At 54.3% G+C, this 13,370-nt stretch overlaps 1 protein-coding gene across 1 annotated transcript; it reads left to right on the top strand.

Moving 5' to 3' along the window:
* The first annotated feature begins 48 nt into the window (after positions 1-48).
* PDAP1 (PDGFA associated protein 1) lies at positions 49-10,672 on the top strand. Its single transcript, XM_003998459.5, has 6 exons — positions 49-202; positions 3,418-3,509; positions 4,830-4,940; positions 6,524-6,645; positions 8,720-8,871; positions 9,950-10,672. Exons 1-6 carry the CDS (start codon positions 190-192, stop codon positions 10,006-10,008), a joined length of 549 nt encoding a protein of 182 aa, XP_003998508.2. The 5' UTR covers positions 49-189; the 3' UTR covers positions 10,009-10,672.
* The last annotated feature ends 2,698 nt before the right edge of the window (positions 10,673-13,370 follow it).

Raw genomic sequence — 13,370 nt, 5'->3', positions numbered from 1 at the left:
CGGCTCGCGGGACAGTCTTCGTGCTCCGGCCTCCTTGAAGTCCCCGGTCCTCGAGCAGGCGGCGGCGGCGGCGGCGGCGGCGGCGCGCTGAGGGTACTGGGCCGGGCGGAAGAAGTTGAGCCCGAGATATTTCCGGTTCCGGTGTCAGTTCGAGGCGCCGCCGCCGCTGCCGCAGCCGCCGGATCCGCGATGCCTAAAGGAGGTGAGGGCCAAGCGCGCGTGGCCTGCGGGCCTCGAGGGGCTGCCCGAGTCCGGCTCCCGCTGTTCATTCTGCCCGCGGGTGTCTCGGAGAGCGGCGCCGAGGGAGGACGTCCGCGCCGGCTGAGGGCCAGGCCTGGGCCTCGGCGCCCAATTGTCCCGATGGAGAAACTGAGGACCGGAGTGGTTACGAGCCACTCCTTCGGGGGTCTGAGGAGACCCAAGGCTCCGGCTCCTCGCCGACGCCGAAGGCCTGATCTGGGGCGCGCTTCTCTTGGCCTGAGGGACCTGGAGTTTACTCCCTCTTCCAGGCTCGCGGGGACTGAGTCACCGCGTCCCGCGCCTGTGCCGAGCCCGTCTGCCTTGCGCGTAAAACGTGGGGCCTCTCGAGCTCCGGGCGAGCGAGGCCTGCCTAATGAGACCTAACTTGATGCTCTCGAGGCTGGCTGACTGGCTTTGAATGTCCCTATTCGGCAGCGGCTCTATGTGTGTCTCTGAGCCAGTCGCTTAACCTCCCTGTGTCTCAGTTTTCTCATTTGCAAGGGGCTTTTGATTGTATCTACCTCATAGTAGTGATGTGAGGCTTACACCACCAGGTGATCCACGTGGAGTGCGCAGCACAGCTCCAGGCAGTCAAGCGCTCGCTAAGCATTATTTATACGGTTTCGTCAATTTCTTGGCCAAGAGGATAGAAGATGCGTGGCTTCCCAGTGCATCGTAGACAGTCCTTTCTCTTTCCCCTAAGAGTCCGTAGTTCTTGATTTCAAGTCTAGCTGTGTCACTGCCCAACTCTGTGGCCTGAAACAAATTATCTAATTCCTGCCCATTTTTGTCATCTGGAACACCTGGCTGATAACCCTTAGCTTGGAGAGCTGGAGATAGAGGTCATAAAATAATGGAGCACTCAAAGTGCCTGGCTAACTTCTGGCCCAGAACAGATGTTCGGTTAATAGTGGTAGCTCAAGTGTCATGTTGGTTAAGATGCTTTAGCCCACAGGAAATCTACTTGGAGCTTTTTCAAACCTAAATGACTTCCTGACTCTCTACTTGCAGAGATATTGGGGCTTACAGAATCGAATCCATTTAAACCTACCTCTCTGTTGATTTAGCCTGGTAGGAAGAGCCAGGTGTCTTCCATTTTCCACAGCCTCCTGTTGTGCAAAATGAGGGTGCCATCTGAACCCTTCTGGTTCCAGAATTCTGGTTCTAAGTGTCCTACTTCATAGATAGTTTGAGTCAAAGTTGGAGGTTACAGAATCCTAAATATGAATTCTTGGTTAAATGACTTGGCCTTTGGCTTGTGAAAAGCTTTATGAGCAGATAAGATTTACCTATTTTGCTTGGGTTTATTTGCTTGAAAAGCAAAAGAAAACAAGATTTTTTTTTAAGTATAAAATTATCCAAGAGAAAAGGAGGAACTCTTGTTTCCATTAGTAACTGTAAAGCATTTTCAAAGGCATGCTGGTAAAAGTTATTGTAGTCTGAACTAAGGTCCGTATCGCCTAGCCAAGTGTGCGGAATGACAGCGTGTAGTAGCTAGTTTTGAGTTGTTATTACTGCCTGGAATATTGAGAGGCCTGGAAAGCTTGTTGGTTTTTTTTTTTTTTTTTTAACTGGCAAGCTTGATCTCTCACAATAGGACTTGGATGAGCGTAGACTGAGACACCCCCCGGGAACCCAGGCAGTCATTAAAAATGGGTGGTGTGATCTGTAGCAGCCCAATTATGGCTTTGCAGCTGCTGTCTAGGAAATAAGAGGAGGTTGGTATCTCTGCTACTGTCTCTCGAGTCCAGAGAAGCTGTGGCTGTCTAATTACAGATTCTCTGCACTCAGACTCACTAGAAATTAGCTGGGCCGAAGCTTCCAGAAGAGGTGGGGATGGATTGAGGCCACAACCACCCCAGCGTCTTCCAGGACCAGCAGGGCAGGGGTCAGTCTATTGTCCTAGCTCAAGAGGCTCAGACTGATACTCTTAGATGAACTTTAATTGCTAATCACACTTTTAACTGTTAGAAGGGAGTCAGCTTTATTTTCAACTTTAACTTTGCCAGCTATGTTTCTTACTCCACATGCAAGAAAGTTTCCAATAGGTTTAGGGTTTTTTCCTTATAGTATAATGGCTCAGGTGAACAAAAAGTGTTTCATTACATCCCCTGACCCTTTTTTTTTTTTTAATGTTTATTTATTTTGAAATAGCACAATAGGGGAAGGGACAGAGGGAAAGAGAGAATCCCAGGCAGGCTCTGCCATGTCAGCACAGAGCCCAATGTGGGGCTTGAGCCCACAATCCATGAGATCACGACCTGAGCCGAAACCGAGTCGGACGCTTAACCGACTGAGCCACCCAGGTGTCCCATATTTCCTGACTTTTATAGGGAATCACTAATGTGGTCAGTGGCTTTGTTTTTTTTTTATCTCCTGCCAAAATACCTTATTAGAAAATTAGCAAACATAGCATACGTTTTTGTAGTGCTTAATCCGATCTCAGGCACTGTTCCAACAGTTTTACATGTGTTAACAAATTCATTCCCATGACAACTCCAGGAGGTAGGGACACAGCTGAAGACACTGAGACTGAGAGGTCAGGTACCCTCCCAAAGCTTGTAAGTGGTAGAGCTGAGATTTGAGCCTGAGGGTCAGACTCCGGCATTCGTGCTCTTCATCATTCGGTTTCAGTCTTTAGTTTCTTGTCTTTAGAATGGGATCAGCCATGATTCTCCACATATGGGCTCAAAGGTGGGGCTAGATTCAGGCCACAACTACCTCAGCATCCTCCAGAACCAGCAGAGCAGGGGTCAGTCCATTGTCCTGGCTCAAGAGGGTCCATGGTTGTGCCAGAACTTTTGCAAGTAAAAAGGACTGTAGTGTTAAATGTTCTTACTGCATTTTGACCTGAGTTTGGATTCTAAGGCACCATGGGATTTAGCCAGTTATTACATGCAGCGTGCCCTCTCCCACATCCTCCTCTCAGGTCTTATCTGTAGGAACCTATGTCTAGCACGTAGTTTGGTGCTGCGTCAGATGGTCGCATGTTGCCTCTTTTGTCCCTTTGGATATGTGAAGGGAGGAGAATAGGTTTGGGTGGTGCTTGGTGAGGGGTAGGGGAGGTCTCTGCAGCCTCTGATGACAGCACCTCAAGCAGGACGCAGCCCTTTGGGGCTCAGGGCAATCAGGGAAGCTGATTACCTCCCACCTCCTAAGCTGCTGATCCTCGTGCAGGGAGAAAGGGAGGCCACAAAGGCCGGGCACGGCAGTACACAAGCCCTGAGGAGATCGACGCGCAGCTCCAGGCTGAGAAGCAGAAGGCCAGGGTGAGTACGTGCCTGTGCCAGCCACTCCAGTGGCCCAGGGCGGTGCCCTGCCTCTTTGTCATCCAGAGAGGCCAGGCAGGGACCACCAATTCCTAGGCAGAAGCCAGCACCTGAGGGGGAGGGGGGGTGCCCGGGGCACGGGCAGCAGGCGGGTGTCCCTGAACAACCAGCGACAGTGAAGAGGAGAGGTATCTTCTGATTGAATCAATTAGAACTTTGTTCTTTTAGCGATGGTCGCCTTAGTGGGTGTCTCTTCTTCGTCCTGTGTCCTGCTTTCTGGGAGCGGTCGTTTTGCCAGGCCCTGCCCATCCATAGCTCAAACTTCCCGCACTCCCCATCTGTCTGCTGTAGCCATGCCACACCCAGCACAACATAGTGCCCTGCCTCCCCTCACCCCCAGCAGGCAGAGCACCCTTCGTTCCTCCAGACCTTGCTCAGAGTCATCTCCTCTATGATTCTCACTGATGCTCTTCACCCTGCCCCCTCTGGTCCAAGCTTAGCAGTTCCCTCCACTCTGTTCCTGCGGTGTTTTTTCCAGCCTACTGTCAGGAAGTGGAATATTTCTCTCCTCGTCAATGTCCACATCCCTGACCACACCATTAGATCCTCGCCTGAATAGGGGCCGAAAAGAGCACAGTCAGGCTGGATGGGTGACACCGCTGTGAAGGGCCTGGGAGCCCCTAGAAGGGAGGGGCTGCATTTGAATGGAGGAGGGGGCAGAGGGCTGGATGGAGGAGCTGCCAGCTAAGTGGGACCTTGGAGAGTATGTGGGCAAGTGGTAGGGGGAAGGATGTACTGGCTTTGTTAGGAATGTTTTTGGTGGGGAAGCAAGAAAGGTGGAGGGAAGTGGCATGTTGAGCGTTGTCCCGGGAAGTCAGCGCAGCAGGGCATCTGCAGAGGCAGGCTCGAGTGACTGGCCCTCCATTTCCACCGTGGGAGTGGGACACGGGAGGACTTGCCCAGGAAAACAGTACAGTTTGACAGCTGCATGTGGCAGCTGGGGAAGCAGGAGGGGGGCTGAGCGGGACTGAGGTTCCTCGCCCCACAGCCGAGTCCTTCTGACCCTGGGAGATGAACTTCTCACCCAGGCTGGAGTGTGGGAATGGCTTCCAGGCTGTGGAGCCAAATATATAGGCTGCCTCTGACCCAGGTCCCCTACCAGGGGCCGGGGTTACAGAGTAGGACCCTTGTCATACTTGGTCCCAGCCTTGTGGGGGTTTAATTCCTTGGGGTCCACAGTCTGGAGGTGGTGGGAGCAGGGTTCACAGTCTAGGGGGTTTGTGCATTTTTGATTTTGCAGGTTGTCCATTTCTGAAACAGGAAGAAGAGGAACAAGGAGAAGAAGGTGGAGATGGGGCTGCAGGGGACCCCAAAAAGGAGAAGAAATCCCTAGACTCAGATGAGAGTGAAGATGAAGAAGATGATTACCAGGTGCTGAGTTTGGTGGAGGCCTGGGACTTGGACTCATTCATTCAACAAACATCTATTAAGTGCTTGTTGGTCACCATTCCCAATGGTGGATGCAGACAGAGTCTTCAATCTTAAGGGGTTATGTTTTAATAGCAAGGTACAGACAATGAGGATGTGAACAAATGTTATGATTTCAAGTAGCAGCAAGTATTATGAGTAAGATGGACTGATCATGGGTACTTGAAGCAGTGTGTGGTGAGGAGGGTGACTTTTAAACTGAGATCTGAAAAACAGGCTGGAGCCCGGTGTGTGAAAAACCAACGTGCAGAGCCGTCAGGGTGGCCGGATTGGCAAGTGCAGGGGCTCCGGGGTCGGACAGGACAGCAGGAGGCTGGTGGGCATGTGCCTAGGTGGGTAAGGGGTAGAGTGGCTAGGGATGCGGGAGGAGAGGTTGGCCAGGGCAGCTCCCGAGTGGCAGTTGAAGGGTTTGAGTTTCACTGTTGCGGGTAGTGGGCAGCTGGTGGAGGCCTTGAAGTGGCGGAGAGTGATGACCAGATTTGCTTTTAAAAGGTGGTTGTGGCTTCTCTGCAAAGAGTAAATTGTAGAGGATGTAAGCAGGGAAGTGGCAGCAGGTCACCAGACAAGAGATTGTGGCTGGGCCAATGGGGGAGAGGGGGCAGGTTCACGCTGTGTTTTTGGGTTTGCTGAAGGGTGGGTCCAGGGACTGAGGGAAGGAGGCATGAGGCTATGGCATAAGGATGGTCGGAAGGAGCAGGGTAGGCGAGGGGTGAGTCTCGAGTTCCATTTAGGCACATTCGCTTGTGACATGAGCATACAAGTGGACGTGTTCACAGGTAGCTCAAATGGCTGTTGTTGTCTGGAGCTCTGCGTCAGATTGGCTGGTATTTGGAACCTGTTTCCCTGGTCACTTAAAGAGAAAAGCTGTGGTCAACAGCACCTGAGACTTGGGCCCAGCCTGCTATACTGGGGACTTGTGCTCCTGTTGAACATCTCCCAGGGGAGGTGGGAGGTGCAGCCTCCCTAAACCCGTAGACTGTGATCCCATGGCTCCTTCTCATGTCACATTTCCCTCCCGTGAGCTGAGATGGGTAGGAATTGGAATTGGTCCTGAGAACATCCTTAGTGTGGCCTGCCCTGGGGACCCAGCAGTGGTTGTTGCAGTCAGACGTGAGCTTCCAGAGGCTGAGCCTGAAGTAGGGGCGTAGTGCTCTGTGTTGAGAGCTTGTGAGCTGGGCTTGGGTTCTCAGCTCATCGGTCTGCTTCCTGGTTGGCCTCAGGCAAGTTGTTTAGTCCTGTGCCTCTGTTCTGTCACCTGTGAATCTGAGACAATAACCTCCAGTTGCTGGGACTTGGCATAGGTTGGGCTCCAGTCACCTGCACTTGCTGTCCTTGTACCTCCTGGGCTGGTGAAGACACCCCGAGGTGCTGTTCCCACTGTGAGGCTTGGGCCGAGCATCATGTTGTCTGGGGGTGGAGCAGAAGTTTGTCCCTGCCCAGGGGGGCTGTTGGGAGATGGTGGGCATGGCCCTCAGGGGCTCTGCTGGACGGACTTTTCCAACAGCCGGCTTCTTGTCTTACCTTAGCAAAAGCGCAAAGGCGTGGAAGGGCTCATCGACATTGAGAACCCTAACAGGGTGGCACAGACAACCAAAAAGGTCACACAACTGGACCTGGATGGGCCCAGGGAGCTTTCAAGGAGAGAACGGTAACCTCTGCTACTGGGCCTTGTGACCTGGGCGCGTGGGTGGGGGGCTGACCTTCGTGGCGGGGTGGGAGGAGCGGCTGAGGCACCCAGTTCCCCTACCCTTGCCTCCTGGGCCCTGGGGTTCCCAGGGACTGGGTGAGGGCTCTAGCTACAGTATCTGTTTTTTTTGTTTATCTCATTCCTTGAAGGCTCTATAGAAGCTTTTCCAGAAACACCAAACAGAAATAATTTTTCACCAGTAGGAACACAACAGGGAAAATAGAACAACAGTTTTAGACCTGAGCGTCACACTTGAAGTAATGCCCAAGGAAATGGAGGGTTATGGTACAGTCTCTTCCTCCACAGCACCCCACTCTGGGGACAGTTCCTTACCCAGCCCAGTCTGACCATTCTTGGCCTGCATTCTTTGATGTCATTGCCGTGGGGGTTGGGAGAACCCAGAGGTTCACGGTGCAGAGAGCACAGTACAGAGAGGTCTGCTGGCTGCCCCAGTGCTCCCTAAGTCCCAGGTGGAAACGGAGCTGCAGACAGCCTTCTCTTTGCGATTATATGAGGGTCTCAATTGAGTGCTGAAGTGCCCTGCACATGGCCATTCCTTGACAGGTAGTGCCTGGACTTTCAGTGGCCACCAGCTGACAGCAGGGACCTTATAAAAGGTTGAAGGCCACTAGGGAAAGCTGTCCTGTTTTGTTTTGTTTTGTTTTGTTTTTCCCTTCCTGGGCTGCTGAGATTTAAATCCGCCTTCCTGTGCTAACCCCATGACGGCTGAGGGTTTTATGAAAAGGCTCACAAGTTCGGGGTGTGATGAGAGGCTGCTAAGGATTCTACTCCTCCAGTAGCTTCCTTCTCACCAGTAAGAAGAGGATCCTGTTGTTACCCCCACCCTTTGAGGCTGCAGAGTGAAAGCCATGAAGGCCGGCATCCTGCCTGGCCCCGAGCCTTCACCCAGAGGACCTTGCAGAGCTTCTGGTAGTCTTGCTCATTGTTCCAGATGCCTCCAGGGAACCCCCCTCCCCACCCCCCAACCCTGGTTTGGATCTCTGCTGCTAGCTCAGAGGCTCCTGACCCTGCACCTGCCTCCCAGGGTAGGATCTGCTGGGCTGACAGGTGTTCCAGTCTCCTCTCTATTGCACGTGTCTTACTGAGAGTCTCCTGGGCGAAACGTCTGCTCAGCTGACTTTTGGTGGCTGGCTCTCCTCCCCTCTGGCCAGGCCCCATGCCTTGTTTCTTATCACCCAGCGCAGTGTGCTGTCAGGGCCTCTGGGAGGCCAAGTCCCTTTCTCATGTTCCTGTTAGGGCTTCCCTGTCCCCTCCTCCAATACTTGGCTCGTCCAGGGATTCTGGTATAAGTGGGACAATCTAATATCTCAGTGGAAAGTGCACGCTTCACTCCAGAATCTCAGGCCTGGGAGGAGGATCTCAGAGGGAAGACTTAATGAGAGGGAGGAGCTAATGACCATCACCTCTCTACCTAGTGGGTTGGTGACTGACACCTTTGTCCTGTGGGAGTAGAGCTCTTAGGCCCACACCCTCCTTGGTGGGGGCTCACCACTTTGAAGGCAGCCTCTTACACATCTGAGCTGCTCTAATTGAGAATGTGCCATGTCCTGTGGACCTGAGATTGGGTGGGTGTGGTTCCCATCTGTGGCTACTCCCTTCTCTACCCCTCGTAGAATGTGGTTCCCAGTGTCTTCCTCCTCTTGCTCATCTCTTGATACACAGTCCACTGGTTTTGCTCCCCCTTTCTTACCGGGGACACCAGACCCTAGTCAGCATCCCCCCGCCGGCCAATGCAGACATTGTTCACCGTGTGCTGAGTTCACCCCCATCCTATGTTACATGTCTGGGGAAGCTGGTACACTGCTTGAACTTCTTCCAGCCCGCTGAGAAGTCCAGGCCTGTCCCTTGCTTGCTTGTTTGGTGAGTGTCCATCGGAGGGGGCACACAGAGCAAGGGCACCCTCGTCTACTTGGGCTCCGGGCCCAAGTACTTGGCTTTTATTCTGGCTCCCACATCTAGCTCGGCTGATAATAGTGGGGAAGATGTCCCTTATGACACCATTTTATCCAAACAGAGAAGAAATCGAGAAGCAGAAAGCAAAAGAGCGTTACATGAAAATGCATTTAGCTGGGAAGACAGAGCAAGCCAAAGCTGACCTTGCCCGGCTGGCAATCATTCGGAAACAGCGGGAAGAGGCTGCCCGGAAGAAAGAAGAGGAGAGGAAAGGTAAGTCCTGAGCTGCCGGTGTGACTGCCTGATGGTTTCTGGGAAAGCCGCTAAACCCTGCGCTTCAGTGTCCTTGTGAAATGGGATGGGGTTGGGTTGTTGGGTGGAGGGCCAGCTTGTGTGTAAATGCACTTACTTTCTCGTCAGTGGAGGTGGGCGTTTCTGCCCCAACCTTGTGGGGTGTTGGGAGGGCTCAGCAGCAGCTGGAAGTCAGATGAGGGTTTGGATCTAAGCAGAGCACTGTCTACAGCATCTGAGGGAAGCCGCAGGGATGTACCTGGGGCAGACCTTCAAGGTTGGAAGGTTCCACTGAATTATCCGGTGCCTTGTGTGGCTGGGAAAGCTACCTCGGAGAACCACCGTCCATCTGAGGGGCTTGAGAGGGTGCGGCAGGGCTGGGCTGGACCAGACTTCACGGTCCAGACCCAGGTGAAATCTGGCCCAACTGTCCCTCTTCCCTCATGCCCTCCCTCCCAATGGGGTCAGAGGTGGAGCCTTTTCCTAGGCCAGGATAGCTGTGGGGAGTTGGTCTGGTTTACGGGAGCATTTGACTCAGGACCTGGTCTCATGTGGGGCCACAAGAGCCCTTAGGGACCAGCATGCTGTCCTGCCTCCTCACCAGATCATGGGGAAACTGAGGCCTAGATCTGGAAATAAGTTGCCCCAGGGTTGTCACCACACTGGAGGTAGCCTGCTGTCCCGGCTCCCTGCTCTTGCTTCACAAAGCCCAGGCAGGGGAGGAACTTCAGGTGTTGCTGACTGGAGGTTTCGGCCCCCACAAAAGAGGCTGTAATTACGGGGTTCTGCCTCTGGGTGGGGTAAGAAGTTTCTCTTTGCCGGTAGCTTGAGTGTTGGGGGCCCTGTGTCAGGGGCAGCCACCCAAACTTGGCAAGAATGTCTGGACAGTGGTTCCTGCGGGAATCCTTCCTGGTCTGTTCCCCCTCTGCCAGCTCAGTCTGTTGCCCAGAATGTGTTCTGAGGTCCCTCGGCCCTCCAGGGCAGTGCTTCTGGGGTGCGTGGGGGTGTGCGCAGGGAGGGGGTCTTGTGTTAACACCAACCCTTCCCTTCCTGCCCTCAGCAAAAGACGACGCGACCTTGTCGGGAAAGCGAGTGCAGTCGCTGTCCCTGAATAAGTAGCACGGCCTGTGGGAGGAGGCACCGGGGACCTGGGCCGCTCTGCCAGGACCTCTGCCGCGTCTCGCCCGCCCTGCCCTGGCGCCGCTGCAGCAGCCCCTCACGGCAAGGAGCCCCCACCCTGGCCTGGGGCCTCCTTTTCATCTTGGCACAGAAATCGTTGGGGGGGGGATGGTGGGAGGGTGCTGGGGGAAGGGGCAGCTGCCATCTTTGAGACAGAAAGATGCGGGACAGCATTTCATATGTAACCATTGGAATGTCTTTGCTGTTTTTAGAATTCAGAACTCTTGTTGGGGGAGCCTGGGAGGTGGGGTAAGAAGAGCTTCTGTTTATCCCGTAGATTGCACAGTAGGGGCTGGTTGTGCAGAGGGGCAGCTGCCGCTGAGTTTGCAACAACCAGCCCCAGTCTGTGTTGCCTGGGTGCTCGCTCAGAGGGGCTATCGTCCAGGAGCCCGTGTCCCTGGATCCCTGAGGGTCATGGCTTGTCCCCAGCCAGTCCCCTTCGCCCTTCCCCGCCCCATTCCCACCCTTCTGGCCAGAGCCAGGGCCCATTCTTAACCTTGCCCATTGATCATTTCAAGAAACCTCTGTTTACTGTGCAGCACCCAGGCAGAACATGCTCCACAAGTCCAACTTGTATATTTGGCAGATTAAACTTGACATTATCTTAACGTTTGTTCTGTGATCCATTTTTGGGCCCCCATGCTTGGGCCCTTTTCACCCAACAGGGCATGGTGTTGCTGTCAGGTCAGTCTGCCCTGCAAGTTTCAGGCAGCATCCAGCAGTGTGTGGGGACTTGTCCCTGGGCCTCCGAGCTAAGAGAGACCTCAGGACAGAGCCAGCTCCTCCCCTCCCTTTACCTGACCATGGCCGACCTTAAGTTGGAGTGGCCAGGGTGCCGTCCGCTGCCCTCAGCAGGCCGACAGCAGCTCTGCGCCTCCCCGCCCTGCCCTCCAGATGCCCCTGCTGGTAACAGTCTCAGGATTTGAGTGCTGGAAGGAAGTGTCCCAGCACCCACGTGACTGCCAGGCATCACCTCATCCCGTCTTTACCACCCCGGGTGGTGGAGATGGCAGCAGGGAAACAGACTTCGTGGTCACGTGAGCTGCCTGCAGAATTGGCCACTGTGCCTGTCCCTTCTCCTGCACCCCTTCATGAGGGGCGCTCTGCCTTGTGAACAGCAGTGTCCTTTGTGTACGATCCTGAGAGGTCAGTAATTTGTGCCAAGCAGGGGTTTGGCCTGAGGTCAGAAAGAGGGATTTAATGGGCAGAGATGGAATCAGGCCCCTGACTTCCAGGGACTCCTACCATGCCCCCCTGGGCTTGACCGTGTTAGAGGTCAACAGACCCAGGAGCCCCCGGCAGGGACACCACGGCCGCCAGTGTCTACAGCTCACCCTGGCCTGCAGAAAATCCCTCTGCCCCTGGGACCTGCGAGAACACCTCCCCCTCCCCTGGAGGTCCTGCCGTAGCTCAGGTTCGGTCTGTCCCACGCAAATGAGGTTTTCTGACAAGATGGAGGAAGGTACAAGAAGGTGGTGGCTGTTTGGCAAGGTGCACAGATAGTGCACGGTCGTTGCCTCCAGGGGCCACCAGCCAGCAGAACTGGAGCCACGTGGGGTGGTAAGGAAGTATCTTCTAACGTGCTGGAAGCTGATTTGCAGGAGTGGCCGGCATGAAGAGGCCGTGCTTGGCCAGCAAGGCTCCCAGTGTGCCCAGGACTGTTGTCTTGTTGGACCTGGTGTGAGACCGGAGGCGAGGACTTCCCTGGTGGCTGCAGGCCCATGAGAGGTTGTATAGATCTCAGCTGCACGCCTGGGTGACATGCTGGCAAGAGTTCTGGCTTGAGGCATTTCCTTCCTGGTTCAGCTAGAGATCCGGACACACATCGAGTCCATTTCAGCAGACGCCCCTCAAGGCTTGGAAGTCAAACCTGAGCTTGGATCCTGGCTCTGCTGCCTCCTGCCCGTGAGACTTTGAAGAGGTAACTTCTTTCTCTGGCATTCAGTATGCTCTTAAAATGGGAATAACAAAGCCTTCCTCCCAAGGTGGGGACACAGTGACTCTTGGGTGTTAGGATTCTCCCAGTTGTGTCCTCCAACACTCACCCAGGTCACCCCAGCTGCTCGCTGTCCCTCCTCCCCTGCATCCTCTTGGTCCCCAGGGCCTGTGCTGTCCCCACATCATCTCACACCCACACAACAGCAGCAACCTCAGATCTCTGCCCAGTTCTAGTGGCCTGATTCCCCAGGATGCGAGGGGCCTCCAGAAGCTGGTCTCTGGGGACCTTCCCAGCCTTACCCACCCATCTCATCCCTGTCCTGCGCCCTATCAGTCCTCTGACTCCTAGAAGGGTCAAACCCTTGCCCCCAGCCCTTGCACGTTATTACTTGCCTGGAAACTTCTCTCAGCCCCAACCCCTCCTTTTCTTTCTCTGCCACCTTCTCCCCCTACCAAAAACACTGGGTTGTCATCATCTACCTCCCCCACCAGACTATGAGCTTCTTGTCTCCTTCACTGTCCTCAGCATCCAGTAGGACATGGCACGGAGCACAGAAGGCCCAGCAAGCCCGGCCAGTGGTCCTGGTGTCCACTGGTGATGTGCACATCACAGAATAGGGTCCAGATCCCCTCCTTCCCTGATGGGACTTCCCACCTGCCACAGGAGCCTTGACTACCCTTTGAGGAGCCAGTCCTACCCTACAGTGTCATAATGCCTTTTCCTTCTTGGTAGAAGCAAATGACTGAGCTTATCAGGGTTTTTTGGGTGGTTTTTTTTTTTAGTGTTTGTGAGAAAGAGCACTTGAGCAGGGGTGGGGCAGAGAGAGGGGGAAAGAAAGAATCGCTAGCACGCTCTACGCTGTCAGAAATGAAGAGTCTGACGCTTAACTGACCGAGCCACCCAGGCACCCCGAGCCTGTCACTTTAAGCGAAGACTTGTCTGTAATGAGGGCAGACGGTTGACACTGTGAAGCCTCTGCTTGAGGCCTCGGTGGCCGAACAAGAGCCTGTTTGCCGCTCATCTTTCTCTAAGAGTAAGGGGGGGCCTGTGCCTCGGGGTCTCGGAACAACACTGATACCCTGGGGCCATGTTTCCAGCCCCAAGCTGAGCTGTAGAAAAAGGTATGTGAATATCTCCCTGGCCTTCCGGGGCCTGACAACAGTTGAGTCAGGCCCAGAAGCTCACTTTGCAGAGGGCTGGTACTGGCTGGGTGGACCTTGGCACTGCATTTCATAGAGAATAAGAGGAGTTGTGTGGCCCGTCTCATTGTGATTTAAAAAAGGATCTGTGGGCCTCTTGCGACTGAGGAGGCTCTCCTGAGGGACGGGCCTAGAACAGGTTGAGAGAAGGCTTCTTGAGGTAC

This window comes from Felis catus, chromosome E3 (genome assembly GCF_018350175.1).
Source record: "Felis catus isolate Fca126 chromosome E3, F.catus_Fca126_mat1.0, whole genome shotgun sequence".
In the NCBI taxonomy this organism is placed as follows: domain Eukaryota; kingdom Metazoa; phylum Chordata; class Mammalia; order Carnivora; family Felidae; genus Felis; species Felis catus.
Note: the sequence above shows the minus strand (reverse complement) of the source record. Positions and strands in the feature narration are given on the sequence as shown.